The 13,571-nt window shown below is 45.8% G+C and overlaps 1 protein-coding gene and 1 long non-coding RNA gene across 7 annotated transcripts in view; both read left to right on the top strand.

The window, feature by feature from the left end:
- The window catches only part of LOC110489654 (PDZ and LIM domain protein 7), an 89,251-nt gene extending 84,621 nt beyond the window's left edge, over positions 1-4,630 (top strand). For all 6 annotated transcript variants that reach the window (XM_036970446.1, XM_036970448.1, XM_036970443.1 and 3 more), the window contains 2 exons: positions 2,132-2,247; positions 4,131-4,630. In XM_036970446.1, the coding sequence (XP_036826341.1) occupies positions 2,132-2,247; positions 4,131-4,217 (203 nt within the window). In that variant the 3' untranslated portion in view covers positions 4,218-4,630. The remainder of the gene's footprint in view (positions 1-2,131; positions 2,248-4,130) is intronic.
- A 109-nt stretch (positions 4,631-4,739) lies between these two features.
- On the top strand, positions 4,740-5,912 carry LOC118946073. The gene is made up of 2 exons (XR_005041243.1): positions 4,740-5,052; positions 5,447-5,912. It is a non-coding gene; the product is annotated as an uncharacterized LOC118946073 (long non-coding RNA).
- The last annotated feature ends 7,659 nt before the right edge of the window (positions 5,913-13,571 follow it).

Raw genomic sequence — 13,571 nt, 5'->3', positions numbered from 1 at the left:
GGTAGCCTAGTGGTTAGAAGAGGGAGGGAGTCAGGTAGCCTAGTGGTTAGAGGAGGGAGGGAGGCAGGTAGCCTAGTGGTTAGAGGAGGGAGGGAGGCAGGTAGCCTAGTGGTTAGAGGAGGGAGGGAGGCAGGTAGCCTAGTGGTTAGAGGAGGGAGGGAGGCAGGTAGCCTAGTGGTTAGAGGAGGGAGGGAGGCAGGTAGCCTAGTGGTTAGAGGAGGGAGGGAGGCAGGTAGCCTAGTGGTTAGAGGAGGGAGGGAGGGAGGCAGGTAGCCTAGTGGTTAGAGGAGGGAGGGAGGGAGGCAGGTAGCCTAGTGGTTAGAGGAGGGAGGGAGGCAGGTAGCCTAGTGGTTAGAAGAGGGAGGGAGGGAGGCAGGTAGCCTAGTGGTTAGAAGAGGGAGGGAGGGAGGCAGGTAGCCTAGTGGTTAGAGGAGGGAGGGAGGGAGGCAGGTAGCCTAGTGGTTAGAGGAGGGAGGGAGGGAGGCAGGTAGCCTAGTGGTTAGAGGAGGGAGGGAGGGAGGCAGGTAGCCTAGTGGTTAGAGGAGGGAGGGAGGGAGGTAGGCAGGTAGCCTAGTGGTTAGAGGAGGGAGGGAGGGAGGCAGGTAGCCTAGTGGTTAGAGGAGGGAGGGAGGGAGGCAGGTAGCCTAGTGGTTAGAGGGAGGGAGGGAGGGAGGGAAGGAGGGAGGCAGGTAGCCTAGTGGTTAGAGGAGGGAGGGAGGGAGGCAGGTAGCCTAGTGGTTAGAGGAGGGAGGGAGGGAGGCAGGTAGCCTAGTGGTTAGAGGAGGGAGGGAGGGAGGCAGGTAGCCTAGTGGTTAGAGGAGGGAGGGAGGGAGGCAGGTAGCCTAGTGGTTAGAGGAGGGAGGGAGGGAGGCAGGTAGCCTAGTGGTTAGAGGAGGGAGGGAGGGAGGGAGGCAGGTAGCCTAGTGGTTAGAGGAGGGAGGGAGGGAGGCAGGTAGCCTAGTGGTTAGAGGAGGGAGGGAGGGAGGCAGGTAGCCTAGTGGTTAGAGGAGGGAGGGAGGGAGGTAGCCTAGTGGTTAGAGGAGGGAGGGAGGGAGGCAGGTAGCCTAGTGGTTAGAGGAGGGAGGGAGGCAGGTAGCCTAGTGGTTAAAGCGTTGGTCTAGTAACCAAAAGGTTGCTAGATCGAATCCCCCGAGCTGAAAAAAATCTGTTCTGCCTCTAAACAAGGCAGTCCTATGCCAGTTAACCCACTGTTCCTAGACCAGCTAACCCACTGTTCCTAGACCAGCTAACCCACTGTTCCTAGACCAGTTAACCTACTGGTTAACCCACTGTTCCTAGACCAGTTAACCCACTGTTCCTCGGCCAGTTAACCCACTAGACCAGTTAACCCACTGTTCCTAGGCCAGTTAACCCACTGTTCCTAGACCAGTTAACCCACTGTTCATAGACTAGTTAACCCACTAGACCAGTTAACCCAGGCCATCAATGAAAATAAGAATTTGTTCCTAACTGAATTGCCTAGTTAAATAAAAATTTAAAAAACTCCCCCCTCCCGCTGTCTCTCCTCAACCCCCCTTCTTCCTCTGTCTCTCCTCAACCCCCCTTGTTCCTATGTCTCTCCTCAACCCCCCTTCTTCCTCTGTCTCTCCTCAACCCCCCTTCTTCCTCTGTCTCTCCTCAACCCCCCTTCTTCCTCTGTCTCTCCTCAACCCCCCTTCTTCCTCTCTCTCCTCAACCCCCCTTGTTCCTATGTCTCTCCTCAACCCCCCTTCTTCCTCTCTCTCCTCAACCCCCCTTGTTCCTATGTCTCTCCTCAACCCCCCTTCTTCCTCTGTCTCTTCTCAACCCCCCTTCTTCCTCTCTCTCCTCAACCCCCCTTCTTCCTCTCTCTCCTCAACCCCCCTTCTTCCTCTGTCTCTCCCCCAACCCCCCTTGTTCCTCTGTCTCTCCTCAACCCCCCTTGTTCCTCTGTCTCTCCTCAACCCCCCTTGTTCTTCTGTCTCTCCTCAACCCCCCTTGTTCCTCTGTCTCTCCTCAACCCCCCTTCTTCCTCTGTCTCTCCTCAACTCCCCTTCTTCCTCTGTCTCTCCTCAACCCCCCTTCTTCCTCTGTCTCTCCTCAACCCCCCTTCTTCCTCTGTCTCTCCTCAACCCCCCTTCTCTCCCTGCAGATTATGAGAAGATGTTTGGTACTAAGTGTCATGGCTGTGACTTTAAGATCGATGCTGGGGACCGCTTCCTAGAGGCCTTGGGATACAGTTGGCACGACACCTGCTTCGTCTGCGCTGTAAGTCTCCTGATTCACCTGGACCTCTGTCTACCTCATCTCCATCTACATTAGTCTCTACCTGTCTACCTCACCTCCATCTACATTCATCTCTACCTCTCTACCTCACCTCCATCTACATTCATCTCTACCTGTCTACCTCACCTCCATCTACATTCATCTCTACCTGTCTACCTCATCTCCATCTACATTCATCTCTACCTGTCTACCTCACCTCCATCTACATTCATCTCTACCTGTCTACCTCACCTCCATCTACATTAGTCTCTACCTGTCTACCTCACCTCCATCTACATTCATCTCTACCTGTCTACCTCACCTCCATCTACATTCATCTCTACCTGTCTACCTCACCTCCATCTACATTCATCTCTACCTGTCTACCTCACCTCCATCTACATTCACCTCTACCTGTCTACCTCACCTCCATCTACATTCACCTCTACCTGTCTACCTCACCTCCATCTACATTCACCTCTACCTGTCTACCTCACCTCCATCTACATTCACCTCTACCTGTCTACCTCACCTCCATCTACATTCATCTCTACCTGTCTACCTCACCTCCATCTACATTAATCTCTACCTGTCTCTCCTGGACCCGGTCCAACCTACGTCTCTACCTGTCCTGGACCCGGTCCAACCTACGTCTCTACCTGTCTCTCCTGGACCCGGTCCAACCTACGTCTCTCCTGGACCCGGGCCAACCTACGTCTCTACCTGTGTCTCCTGGACCTGGTCCAACCTATGTCTCTACCTGTCCTGGACCCGGTCCAACCTATGTCTCTACCTGTGTCTCATGGACCTGGTCCAACCTACGTCTCTACCGGTCTCTCCTGGACCTGGTCCAACCTACGTCTCTACCTGTCTCTCCTGGATCTGGTCCAACTTACGTCTCTACCTGTCTCTCCTGGACCTGGTCCAACCTACAGTACGTCTCTACCTGTCTCCGTTCTCTGTCTCTCTCTGTATGTCGCTGTCGCTCTCTCTCTCTAGCTCGCTGTCGCTCTCTCTCTCTAGCTCGCTGTCACTCTCTCTCTCTAGCTCGCTGTCACTCTCTCTCTCTAGCTCGCTGTCACTCTCTCTCTCTAGCTCGCTGTCACTCTCTCTCCAGCTCGCTGTCGCTCTCTCTATCTCGCTGTCGCTATCTCTAGCTCGCTGTTGCTCTCTCTCTAGCTCGCTGTTGCTCTCTCTCTCTAACTAGCTGTCGCTCTCTCTCTCTAGCTCGCTGTCGCTCTCTCTCTCTAGCTCGCTGTCTCTCTCTCTAGCTCGCTGTTGCTCTCTCTCTCTAGCTCGCTGTTGCTCTCTCTAACTCGCTGTTGCTCTCTCTCTCTAACTCGCTGTCGCTCTCTCTCTCTAGCTTGCTGTCGCTCTCTCTCTCTAGCTTGCTGTCGTCTCTCTCTCTAACTCGCTGTCGCTCTCTCTCTCTAGCTCGCTATCTCTCTCTCTCTAGCTCGCTATCGCTCTCTCTCTCTAGCTCGCTATCACTCTCTCTCTCTAGCTCGCTATCGCTCTCTCTCTAGCTCGCTATCTCTCTCTCTCTCTAGCTCGCTATCGCTCTCTCTCTAGCTCGCTGTCGCTCTCTCTCTAGCTCGCTATCTCTCTCTCTCTAGCTCGCTATCGCTCTCTCTCTCTAGCTCGCTATCACTCTCTCTCTCTAGCTCGCTATCGCTCTCTCTCTAGCTCGCTATCGCTCTCTCTCTAGCTCGCTATCGCTCTCTCTCTAGCTCGCTGTCGCTCTCTCTCTAGCTCGCTGTCGCTCTCTCTCTAGCTCGCTGTCTCTCTCTCTCCAGCTCGCCGTCTCTAGCTCGCTGTTTTCTCTCACCTAACCCCCTGCCTTTCTCCCTCCTCCATCTCCCTCTCTCTCTCTCTCTCTCTCTCAGTTCTGCCAGATCAACCTGGAAGGAAAGACCTTCTACTCTAAGAAGGATAAGCCGCTGTGTAAAGGCCATGCCTTCACTCCCGTCTGAGAGGGAGAGAGGTGGTTCAGACAGGAGACCTTCACCATTCTCTGAACCCTGAAGACCTGTAGAGTGCCAGTTAATCGCCACTCCACTGCAAACCAGACAGCATCAGGGCATCAGATCCTCACTTATCGCTCAGCTACAGATAGATTCAGCCGTACCTCATCCTTCAACTTCTATCCCTGGACTTTCCAAATGCATCCCGTACTGGCTCCCTTCACTAAGCGCTAAAGGAATGTAAATGTTAACCTTTCTGACCTTAACCGCCTAGTTTCTCTACTGTTGTTACTCATAGCAGGTTACTCTAGTATCATATGTAATGGTATAACGAAGTGAGACATTTTTAGTATTGAGTGTAGTGTTATTACAAACGAAGTCATTTCAAGCCTTAGCTTCTCTAACTCTAACTCTATGTATTGTCAGTGAATATATATATATATATATATATATATATATATATATATATATATATATATATATATATATATATATATATATATATATATATATATATATATATATATATAAATATATATGCGTCATTCTTCCCTCTGTGATTGTGGTGATAACCACCTGTTGTTCACAGGTCATCCTTTACTCCAGTGTGCGATGGTCAACTGTGTTTGGGTAATGCCTGTTAGTCTGGTGAAATGTCAGGCTCAGCCCCGTCTAATCTCAACCTCGTTCATTTCACTTTTAAGTGCCTTTCTTTTGTTGTTGAAGTTGAACCAACCGTTTAGTTTGTCGTTTTCTGAGATGTTACATTAACTGTCGCTGCACCACCGTCCTCATTTAAAGTCTCTGGTCCGTTCAACAACCCTTTGGTTACTCCAGTACTGCAGTGATTTTAATGGGGACCCTTATTGCATTACTTAAGGTAATGTACGGGGCAACCATACTGCAGTACTTAAGGTGATTTTAATGGGGACCCTTACTCCAGTACTTAAGGTGATTTTAATGGGGACCCTTACTGCATTACTTAAGGTAATGTAGGGGGCAACCATACTCCAGTACTTAAGGTGATTTTAATGGGGACCCTTACTCCAGTACTTAAGGTGATTTTAATGGGGACCCTTACTCCAGTACTTAAGGTGATTTTAATGGGGACCCTTACTCCAGTACTTAAGGTGATTTTAATGGGGACCCTTACTCCAGTACTTAAGGTGATTTTAATGGGGACCCTTACTCGAGTACTTAAGGTGATTTTAGTGGGGACCCTTACTGCATTACTTAAGGTGATTTTAATGGGGACCCTTACTGCAGTACTTAAGGTGATTTTAATGGGGACCCTTACTGCATTACTTAAGGTGATTTTAATGGGGACCCTTACTGCAGTACTTAAGGTGATTTTAATGGGGACCCATACTCCAGTACTTAAGGTGATTTTAATGGGGACCCTTACTGCAGTACTTAAGGTGATTTTAATGGGGACCCTTACTGCATTACTTAAGGTGATTTTAATGGGGACCCTTACTGCAGTACTTAAGGTGATTTTAATGGGGACCCTTACTGCATTACTTAAGGTGATTTTAATGGGGACCCTTACTCCAGTACTTAAGGTGATTTTAATGGGGACCCTTACTGCATTACTTAAGGTGATTTTAATGGGGAACCTTACTCCAGTAATTAAGGTAATGTAGGGGGCAACCATACTGCAGTAATTAAGGTAATGTACGGGGCAACCATACTGCAGTAATTAAGGTGATGTACGGGGCAACCATACTCCAGTACTTAAGGTGATTTTAATGGGGAACCTTACTGCATTACTTAAGGTGATTTTAATGAGGAACCATACTCCAGTACTTAAGGTAATGTAGGGGGCAACCTTACTGCATTACTTAAGGTAATGTAGGGGGCAACCGTACTGCAGTAATTAAGGTAATGTACGGGGCAACCATACTGCAGTAATTAGGGTAATGTAGGGGGCAACCATACTGCAGTAATTAAGGTAATGTACGGGGCAACCATACTGCAGTAATTAGGGTAATGTAGGGGGCAACCATACTGCAGTAATTAAGGTAATGTACAGGGCAACCATACTGCAGTAATTAAGGTAATGTACAGGGCAACCATACTGCAGTAATTAAGGTAATGTACAGGGCAACCATACTGCAGTAATTAAGGTAATAGTCAGTCATGTGGAACTAGTTACTGTACTTACTGTAATACACTCCCTGTTTGTGTTCCAAATGGCACACCCTATTCCTTATATAGTGCACTCATTTGTATGGGCTCTGGTAAAAAAAACACTAGTGCACTATAAATGAAATAGGGAGTCCCTTCGGGACACAGCCCCATATTGCACTAGTCACTATAAAAACTGTCGGACACTCCATATTGACCCCAGGGACCCAGAATGCATCACTTCACATCAGCTATGTTATTAATTGAGTAATGTAAATCAGAATAGTACACCATAAAGGAGTAGTGTTTTGAAGCAACACTATCAATGTACAGGAGATGGAAATAAACGCTGTTTACAGGGCTGGGAGTCAAATCCAGGTTAAACAGTGGCTCTTGAATGGAGAATAATCTCATAGCCAATTATATTCTAGAATGTTCTAAATTCAGTTGGAATTGACCCCAACTCTGTGAAGGGATTTGTAGTCGTTTTGTTGTCCTGGGATTTGTAGTCATTGTGTTGACTTGGGATTGGTAGTCATTGTGTTGTCCTGGGATTTGTAGTCATTGTGTTGTCCTGGGATTTGTAGTCATTGTGTTGTCTTGGGATTGGTAGTCATTGTGTTGTCTTGGGATTGGTAGTCATTGTGTTGTCTTGGGATTGGTAGTCATTGTGTTGTCTTGGGATTGGTAGTCATTGTGTTGTCTTGGGATTGGTAGTCATTGTGTTGTCTTGGGATTGATAGTCATTGTGTTGTCTTGGGATTTGTAGTCCATCGTGTTGTCCTGGGATTGGTAGTCATTGTGTTGTCTTGGGATTGGTAGTCATTGTGTTGTCTTGGGATTGGTAGTCATTGTGTTGTCTTGGGATTGGTAGTCATTGTGTTGTCTTGGGATTGATAGTCATTGTGTTGTCTTGGGATTTGTAGTCCATCGTGTTGTCCTGGGATTGGTAGTCATTGTGTTGTCCTGGGATTTGTAGTCCATTGTGTTGTCCTGGGATTTGTAGTCCATTGTGTTGTCCTGGGATTTGTAGTCCATTGTGTTGTCCTGGGATTTGTAGTCCATTGTGTTGTCCTGGGATTTGTAGTCCATTGTGTTGTCCTGGGATTTGTAGTCCATTGTGTTGTCCTGGGATTGGTAGTCATTCTACACAAGTGACTGTCTGTATTAGACCAAATACTTTATGGTCTAGGGTTCTATCCAATCCGAATCCCAGAAGTGCAGCGTGATTGTTCCCGCGTGGGCGGAGACTGCATTCCTGGTAAATGATGTCGGCTCAATCCACAAATTTACATTCAGAGCGCGCAATCTGTATAATGTCAAACGACACATTGAATAGAGCTCATGTCTCACAAGAGACCTGTAAGTAAGTACACTGAACAAAAATATAAATGGTTTAATATACTGAACAAAAATATAAATGGTTTAATATACTGAACAAAAATATAAACGCAACAATTTTAAAGATTTTACTGAATTCCAGTTCATAGAAGGAAATCAGTCAATTGAAATAAATTCATTAGGCCCTAATCTATGGATTACACAGGACTGGGCAGGGGCACAGCCTTCTTTGGGCCTGGGAGGGCATAGGCCCACCCACTGGGGAGCCAGTCCCAGCCACAAAAGGGCTTTATTTAAGACATATACTCCTCAGTTTCATCAGCTGTCAGGGTGGATGGTCTCAGACGTTCCTGCAGGTGAAGAAGCCGGATGTGGAGGTCCTGGGCTGGTTGGTTGGACGTACTGCCAAATTCTCTAAAACGACGTTGGAGGCGGCTTATGGTAGAGAAATTAACATTCAATTCTCTGGCAACAGCTCTGGTGGACGTTCCTGCAGTCAACATGCCAAATACACGCTCCATTGTGTTGTGGGACGAAACTGCATTTTAGAGTGGCCTTTTATTTTCCCCAGCACAAGGTGCACCTGTGTAATGATCATGCGGTTTTAAGTAGCTTCTTGATATGCCACATCTGGTCAGGTGGATGGATTATCTCGGCATTGGAGAAATGCTCACTAAAAAAAGGGGATGTAAACAAATTTGTGCACAAAATTTGAAAGAGATACGCTTTTTTTGTGCGTATGGAACATTTTCTGGGATATTTTATTTCAACTCATGAAACCTGGGACACTTTACATGTTACGTTCATATTTTTTGTTCAGTATATTTATTTAATGGGTGTGTTTTGAAAGGACTGTGTGTTTTGAAACCTAATTATTTTGTAATGTACTGTGTTCGCTGACTAGGGAGATTTTGGTTCACTTCTGATATGTACTCATTCCTCCAACCTCCAGCTCCAAGAAGGATTTATAATAACAGAATACTAACAAATATAATCTGTATTTTACTATTTGTTTTATATTAAAGTATCGTATACCAAGTGCCTTCTCAAGCTTTAAACACTGAGCTTTAAAATAATTCTTAAATTCTAACGAAAAACTGCTGTATTCATTTGTGTACAGGCTAGAGATGTTTTTAGCGAAATAATTGATATCTTTGATCGAGGAGCTGTATTTGGTATCAGAACCAGTCAATCAATAAAACATGTCTGTATTCTTCCATCTTTTCATTCTCTTTGTCTCCTTGCATCCAGTATTAGTTTAATGTTAAGAAATGACCTAACCCTCAAATAGAAATCGAACCCCAGCACCTATTTACAGTTGCCCTAAAGGGCGAAGTAGCTTTCAAAATGGGCCTTAGGCCTTAGGGCCATGGTCTCTCCTCCCCCTTAGGGCCATGGTCTCCCCACCCCCTTAGGGCCATGGTCTCCCCTCCCCCTTAGGGCCATGGTCTCCCCTCCCCCTTAGGGCCATGGTCTCTCCTCCCCCTTAGGGCCATGGTCTCTCCTCCCCCTTAGGGCCATGGTCTCTCCTCCCCCTTAGGGCCATGGTCTCCCCTCCCCCTTAGGGCCATGGTCTCCCCTCCCCCTTAGGGCCATGGTCTCCCCTCCCCCTTAGGGCCATGGTCTCTCCTCCCCCTTAGGGCCATGGTCTCTCCTCCCCCTTAGGGCCATGGTCTCTCCTCCCCCTTAGGGCCATGGTCTCCCCTCCCCCTTCGGGCCATGGTCTCCCCTCCCCCTTCGGGCCATGGTCTGCACTGCCCCTAGCCAGGTTCTCTAATTGTATAGGTAAACAAATGTGAGAATGTTTAATTTTGGAGTGATCTCTGCTATCTGACTGTAATGCAGCCTTGTCCGTGATGACTCCTGTCAGTTCTGCTTCTCCAGCTCTCAGCAGGTTGTCGAGCCAGAGATGTCCTCCAGGTAGTGCACTATGAAGGGGGATAGGGTGCCATTTGGGGATACAGCCCCAGTGTCTTCTGCTTGACTAAAAGCACAAAGTTAACAATTCAGTCGTTGTTTTAACAATATATAATTTATTTACATGGATTTCAGGTTGAATAACTATACATACCTTTCTGAAATGTCATCGTGAGGTACTGTATATACATAAGGCCAAGTAAACACTGAAACACTTAGAAACCATCATCATCATTGTCGTCTTCATCTGAAAAGTTACACAAAAAAACCTTCCAGCTCAACTCAAGTTGAGTTTTTTTGTACAATTTCCACTGAGTATACGAAACATTAAGAACACCTAGAATGACCAGGTGAATCCAGGTGAAAGCCACGATCCTTTACTGGTGTCACTTGTTAAACCCACTGTAGATGAAGGGGAGGAGATGGGCTATTAAAAAAATTATTTTTAAAGTCTTGAGACAATTGAGACATGGAATCGTGTATGCGTGCCATTCGGTGGGTGAACGGGCGAGACAAAAGATTGAAGTGCCTTTGAACAGGGTGTGGTAGTAAGGTGCCAGGCGCACCGGTTTGTGTCAAGAACTGCAACGCTGCTGAGTTTTCCACGGTCAACAGTTTCCTGTTTGTATCAAGAATTGTCCACCACCCAAAGAAGCGTTGGAGTCAACATGGGGCCAGCGTTTCCTGTGGAACACTTTCGACCCCTTCTATGGTCCCATGCCACAACGAATTGGGGCTGTTTGACTGCAAAAGGACGCAATTCAATATTTAACAGGTGTTCCTAATGTTTGGTACACTCAGTGACCAATAAGGGAGAGAGATTTATTTTTTATTTTTTTTTAAACAACAGAAACAGGAAATATAGAATTGCATAAGCGCTGTGTTGCGTGAGATACGTAGAGCATTCTTTACTTGCTGAAAGGCAAGGAACATTGAATCAAGGAAATAAATAGAAAAAACATTCACAGGTACAGAAGTCCGATTATTTTCTTTTCACAAAAAAAAAAAAAAGAAAGGAAATTGAATTCCGTCAGAGTAAAAACGTCAATAGCACACACACGCGCACACACACACACACACACACACACACACACACACTTTCTTGACATTGAATAACAATGAATGAAGCTGAGGAAATGTACAGTGTGTGAAAGGTATCAGTTATTCCATCTAAGCAGAGTCGGAAAATCCTCCTGGTAAAAAAAGCGTTCATGTAATTTTAAGAAACTGTCAAACTGAACTTTCAATCGAAGAGGAGAGAAAGCTTTAATGAGAGAAATGGTTATTTGCCGTTATGGAAACTAGTGATTATTGTGTCAGACCAAGGCTTGCATCCCCAAAAATTGCACCTTATTCCCTCTGTAGTGCATATGTTGGCCCTTTGGTCAGTAAAGGTGTGTACTACATAGGGAACAGGGTGCCATTTGGGATACCTCCCATGTTAGATGTTATCTGTAGTGGACGTGTGAGAGCCTGTGTCCAATGTCCCCCCCCCCCCACCGGTGGTGAGATACTCGGCTGTTATATGTGCTTAGAAAACACATCACTGTTCATCACAGAAAAGACGATAACTACCACTCCCACGCAGATACACACTTATCATCTCACTATAGAACAGGATCATATATATGGTGTTCAGTATACCTAGTTACCACTGGGTAGACAGGTCACGCGTGATACAAGTCAGTATTCGACGTCTGGAGATGATGTGGAAATCGGCCACTAGGGGGCAACGGGGAACGTTGTTACCTTCAAGTAGGTTTTGGGGGTTTTCCTACATTGTTGTGGATGGGGATGGTGGATCAGCGTAAGCATCTGCCTCTGGTTTCAACAGTTGCATTTTTGAATTCAGTGACAGGAAACAGTTTTATCCCAAATCTTAACCCTTATCTCAACCATTCAGATTTAATGCCTAAATTTAACTCTGATTTTACAAATTTCGAGTGAATGCCTAAACTTAATCTTAAACACTTTGATGTTTGGAACAAATTCAAAATTTGACGTTTGAGAAAAAATGGATGAACTAATTCTGATGTGAGGCAGAGCTTGTCGTGTGTGTGTGTGTCTGTGTGTCTGTGTGTGTGTGTGTGTGCGTGTGTGTGTTGATATCGGTGTTCTATCTCCAGTCTTTACCAGTGTAGTGGCTAACACGGTACAGAGTTATATTTTGTGTGTGTGTGTGTGTTGTGATATCGGTGTTCTATCTCCAGTCTTTACCAGTGTAGTGGCTAACACGGTACAGAGTTATATTTTGTGTGTCTGTGTGTGTTGATATCGGTGTTCTATCTCCAGTCTTTACCAGTGTAGTGGCTAACACGGTACAGAGTTATATTTTGTGTGTGTGTGTGTGTTGTGATATCGGTGTTCTATCTCCAGTCTTTACCAGTGTAGTGGCTAACACGGTACAGAGTTATATTTTGTGTGTGTGTGTGTGTTGTGATATCGGTGTTCTATCTCCAGTCTTTACCAGTGTAGTGGCTAACACGGTACAGAGTTATATTTTGTGTGTCTGTGTGTGTTGTGATATTGGTGTTCTATCTCCAGTCTTTACCAGTGTAGTGGCTAACACGGTACAGAGTTATATTTTGTGTGTGTGTGTGTGTTGTGATATCGGTGTTCTATCTCCAGTCTTTACCAGTGTAGTGGCTAACACGGTACAGAGTTATATTTTGTGTGTGTGTGTGTGTTGTGATATCGGTGTTCTATCTCCAGTCTTTACCAATGTAGTGGCTAACACGGTACAGAGTTATATTTTGTGTGTGTGTTGTGATATCGGTGTTCTATCTCCAGTCTTTACCAGTGTAGTGGCTAACACGGTACAGAGTTATATTTTGTGTGTGTGTGTGTGTTGTGATATCGGTGCTCTATCTCCAGTCTTTACCAGTGTAGTGGCTAACACGGTACAGAGTTATATTTTGTGTGTGTGTGTGTGTTGTGATATTGGTGTTCTATCTCCAGTCTTTACCAGTGTAGTGGCTAACACGGTACAGAGTTATATTTTGTGTGTGTGTGTGTGTTGTGATATCGGTGTTCTATCTCCAGTCTTTACCAGTGTAGTGGCTAACACGGTACAGAGTTATATTTTGTGTGTGTGTGTGTGTTGTGATATCGGTGTTCTATCTCCAGTCTTTACCAGTGTAGTGGCTAACACGGTACAGAGTTATATTTTGTGTGTGTGTGTGTGTTGTGATATTGGTGTTCTATCTCCAGTCTTTACCAATGTAGTGGCTAACACGGTACAGAGTTATATTTTGTGTGTGTGTGTGTGTTGTGATATCGGTGTTCTATCTCCAGTCTTTACCAGTGTAGTGGCTAACACGGTACAGAGTTATATTTTGTGTGTGTGTGTGTGTTGTGATATTGGTGTTCTATCTCCAGTCTTTACCAATGTAGTGGCTAACACGGTACAGAGTTATATTTTGTGTGTGTGTGTGTGTGTTGTGATATCGGTGCTCTATCTCCAGTCTTTACCAGTGTAGTGGCTAACACGGTACAGAGTTATATTTTGTGTGTCTGTGTGTGTTGTGATATCGGTGTTCTATCTCCAGTCTTTACCAGTGTAGTGGCTAACACGGTACAGAGTTATATTTTGTGTGTGTGTGTGTGTTGTGATATCGGTGTTCTATCTCCAGTCTTTACCAGTGTAGTGGCTAACACGGTACAGAGTTATATTTTGTGTGTGTGTGTTGTGATATCGGTGTTCTATCTCCAGTCTTTACCAGTGTAGTGGCTAACACGGTACAGAGTTATATTTTGTGTGTGTGTGTGTGTTGTGATATCGGTGCTCTATCTCCAGTCTTTACCAGTGTAGTGGCTAACACGGTACAGAGTTATATTTTGTGTGTGTGTGTGTGTTGTGATATCGGTGTTCTATCTCCAGTCTTTACCAGTGTAGTGGCTAACACGGTACAGAGTTATATTTTGTGTGTGTGTGTGTGTGTTGATATCGGTGTTCTATCTCCAGTCTTTACCAGTGTA

The sequence above is a fragment of the Oncorhynchus mykiss genome, chromosome 31 (genome assembly GCF_013265735.2).
Source record: "Oncorhynchus mykiss isolate Arlee chromosome 31, USDA_OmykA_1.1, whole genome shotgun sequence".
Lineage (NCBI taxonomy): Eukaryota > Metazoa > Chordata > Actinopteri > Salmoniformes > Salmonidae > Oncorhynchus > Oncorhynchus mykiss.
Note: the sequence above shows the minus strand (reverse complement) of the source record. Positions and strands in the feature narration are given on the sequence as shown.